The following is a 4,035-nucleotide window of genomic DNA, read 5'->3' as shown; positions in this document are numbered from 1 at the left end:
TATATATATATATGGTTTAGTTTTATATATATATAGTTTAGTTTCATATATGTGTGTGTGTATATATATATATATATATAGGCATTTGCCCCCAAGGTACTATCAATGAGAAAAAGAAGATAGATAGGCATAAAAGGAGTGAAAAAGTAAAACTGCAAAGATCATCTCCTAGAACTTTAGAAAATATGGCAAGTTTTACAAAGAGCCCCCTTCCATATCCAGAGTAATAAGGCCTAGAGTAACACAGGTTTTTCTCTCTTCAGCTACCAAAACATCCCAAAGAACCCGCCGTCCACGTCTCAGGCCTAAAACCACCCCGAGCCCTGAAGCACCTCAGACCAAACCTGGTAAATGTGTGATTCTTTGGTTTAGAGTGAGCCCTGGCAGCCTGTCCCAGTGAGGACCCAAGGAAGTGCCAATGGAGGGTAGTAACAGGCTTTATTCTCTCAAGCTGAGGGCAGGAGGCATTATCGTAGCATCTCCTCTACTGAACTTCCAAGAATATGACTGAGTGAGAACCAACAGGTACAAGAATATGTTATTCTTTCTATGTGAGATTCTTTTTGAAGCTATGTATTTAGTGTATTTCTACTATCAAATTTCATTCAAATATTAAAGGTGAAACTTCTTGAGCAGAGCCAATACATGTGTTCAATTCAAATGAACAAATTCTAAGTTCCTTGCATAGCCCTGGACCCACACTGGTAACTGTGATATTCCACCTGTGAGAGATTTATTTTACTTCTGAATAGTGAGTCGAGAACATACTTGCATGGTACGAACATAAAGTACTGATATCAAAATATGCTGAACTTAGACCTCAGACCTTGGGCCCACTACAGAATTTGGTTGAAGACTGAACATGAGCGAGAGCCAGAAAGACCGTTCAGTCTGGATGGTTGACTTCTAGGAGGTCAAAGTATGGCTGTTTCTGCTGCTGCATTTGGAAAAGTCTATTGGGCCAGTTGAAAGATTTTGGAGGACTTGATTCAGGAACTTAGGTTCAATACAGAGACAGCAACAGTCTTTGATTTCCACTTTTTCTGGGCTGAGGATAGAAAGATGCTCTCCTAGCTATTACAGACCAAGTGACCACCTCTATTCCACTTTCTTATGTGCTATAGTTTGGACAAAGATCTCAGATACTTTCCATATGTGGGTTTTTGGCAAGATCAATATAGCCCATTTGGACAGTTTTTCTATCTTTTTAAAACTTATTAACTGTTGTATCCATGTTTACATACGTTCAGCTTCCATTAGACATTTCATCTCACTTCATGTGACAACAGCGCCAGTCTTTGTGGCCATTCAGTCGCATTCTTCTTAACATTATGAAGAGTCTAATTATCTGTTGTGTTTAAAAGAACTAGCCATGCACACGTGTACTTTAGAACTTTTATTCCCAATGTTATCTACTAGAAGTTGTGCCATGTCACTCTGTGTTTTGTTTAGTGTTTGTGGTAAAGGTGTATTTCAAACATCTCTCTCATCTATACAAAGTCATTATTAACTCTTAGAATGCCAAGAGGATCCATTGCACATCCACTTTCCTATCTTTTTTCTACCTGTATAGTATTTCATTGTTTTTTCTCTACTTAAGTAATAACATGTTTTTATTTTAATCATTTTACAGAAAATATTTCAAAGACTGAAAGATTCAATTACAAATCCCAGCTTTAATGGGACTGTCCTTCATTGTCCATTCAAATTTAGCACAGTCAAGTTGCCCTAGGAGACTTTTAATCACTAGTTTTTATTTCTTGACTTAAAAAGTTATTTTTGCCTTCAAATAATTTTCTGAAAGGAGATATATGAGGAAGATATATGACAAAAATATCAAGCTAAAAAGACAAAAATCTAACAATCCATAGACTATATTTAGTCATATTTTCACCTCCCATGGTTTCCAAGATCACAGATAATATGGTTATGTGGTAACTCAAGAATTTCTTCCTTCAGCTTCCAAACCACCACAACGGACGCGTCGTCCACGTCCCAGACCAAAAACCACACTAAGTCCCGAAGCACCTGAGTTCAAACCAGGTAAACATGTATCCCTGGTTTAAAGAGTCCCAGGAGCTAAACCCAGCAGGATCTCAAGAGTAATCCTAGTTGGGGTAAATCTGTAGGACAATTGAAAGCCTTGTGTTTCCTGTGCTCCATCTTCTCTGTCACTATGAGTTTCACTAGCTTTCATTTATCTCTTCAAAATGAAACTTCTTTAGAATAATTAGGCATATTCCATTCAAATCAACAGACATTTATTAAATGTCTTCAGTATCCTCCAAATCATTTAACATCTTTGGGAGGGGGCTATACTTCAGAGGAGGGAGAGTGGTAACATTTTAGTTCTTAAACCTGCAAGATAGTTGAAAACAAAGTCCTTCCTTTTAAATAAGGTAGAAGAAGCCATTAGGCAGCACCTGTGCAAATATAACTAAATTCAGGGAACTACCAACACTAGCTACATGAATATATGGAGAAAGGAATATATTGTTCATTAAGAGAATGAGTGGTGCCTTGAAATCACCACAGCGCATGGATGAGTAGAAGAATGGGGAGCAAAAAGTCAGAGAAGATCAACCAGTGAATAGAGTCTAATTGGAATGCTGGTATACAGTAAGTCTTACCTCAAGGCAGCAGTGAAAACCTTCTGCATCTCACTGGGTGCATGGACATCCTAGTGAGAGCCTTGGGTGCCTGATGGAACAGATGAGATTCCATCTGATAGACACCAGCAAGTTCCTTTTTCCGTAAAAGCATGCTCTTTCTCTGCTTAGAATGGAGTGAGCTATCCTACTTAATTCATCATGCTGAAGTCCCAGTCTCTCAAATGCTGAGTTCTCAGGAATACCCACACAGTTCACTTTGGCTTGTTAATAAGAATCAGATAACCAAATAAGGAGGAATAAAGAAATAGCTATTTAGCAATGGCCACAATTTAGGAAATTGATTGTCTACTTTTGTCATTTAACAGCTCCAGAAACTATTATACTATTGGGTCGTCAGGACAGTCATGATGCATTTTTGCATAGAAAAATAGATCATGACTTTCCCAACAACCTAATACTCAGATTCATTTTTTAAAAATGCTTTAAGTTTTTATTCATTTAAAACAATCATTTGCTTTATGTCAGTTCCTACTGCAGAGCTCGAACCTGATATGCTCAGAACTGAAACTTGGGTGACAACACAAGGTAATAACATCTTGTGATCCTCAGTAAGTACGTGTCTTGCTCATTGTCAATCCATTCCATCAACATCACAGCTGAGATTCTTCTACTCTGTAAGACTGTACTATCATCCTTTTTTGTCATTCCATTAGATTCATCATTCGAAAAGGATTGAAAACTCACTCAAAACAGGTCACCCTTTGTTTCTAAGGGAGCCATCCATATACCTAACTCACGTCATCTGTCGAGCATGTAACCATCTGGAGTTTTGTCATCCTGTGTGCTTTTGCTTTACTAATGCTTTGTTCAAGGTGACTTTAAAAAGCTATTTTCTTTACTCTAATAGTTATTATTATGCCAGGGAGTTTCTCTGTAGATTTAAAGTTTTACTATTTACTTATTTGTTGATGCTATCTGTGTGATGTTCTTTGATAGCATTTTAATTGTGTGGCCTTATTTTAGTAAACTGTCAAAGAACTTTAGCTGACTACCACCATCACAATGGTATTTTTAATAGTGATTGTTAATAATGAAAACCTATTCGTAACTTCTCAAATTAACTATTTCCTTTATTCATGACACTCTCAATGAACCATCAATTGTAAAAGGAGGCAAACTTTTATAATAAGGATAAAATTTTCAACTGAAAGAGACAGTCCTAAAATCTGAAAAATCTGAATAGTTTTAGATGAACTAGAGCCAGGTTCAAATCTAGATGGTTTTTAAACTACAGGCTCTGTAGTAACTAACGGTTTTTTTCCTTCAGCTCCTAAAACATCACGACGGACCCGTCGTCCACGTCCCAGACCTAAACCCACAACACATCCTGGGACTCCTCAAACCCTGGGTAAATGTGGGGTTT

General features: G+C 37.3%; 1 protein-coding gene across 1 annotated transcript in view; it reads left to right on the top strand.

Annotated features, from left to right (window-relative positions):
* The window catches only part of ABI3BP (ABI family member 3 binding protein), a 280,943-nt gene that overhangs the window by 192,349 nt on the left and 84,559 nt on the right, over positions 1–4,035 (top strand). Inside the window, 4 exon segments of the mRNA XM_027769977.1 lie at positions 264–347; positions 1,960–2,043; positions 3,138–3,197; positions 3,940–4,020. Of these exon segments, the coding sequence (XP_027625778.1) occupies positions 264–347; positions 1,960–2,043; positions 3,138–3,197; positions 3,940–4,020 (309 nt within the window).

This window comes from Tupaia chinensis, unplaced genomic scaffold (assembly GCF_000334495.1).
Source record: "Tupaia chinensis unplaced genomic scaffold, TupChi_1.0 Scaffold000100_1, whole genome shotgun sequence".
In the NCBI taxonomy this organism is placed as follows: domain Eukaryota; kingdom Metazoa; phylum Chordata; class Mammalia; order Scandentia; family Tupaiidae; genus Tupaia; species Tupaia belangeri.
This window is presented reverse-complemented; position numbering and strand designations above follow the sequence as displayed.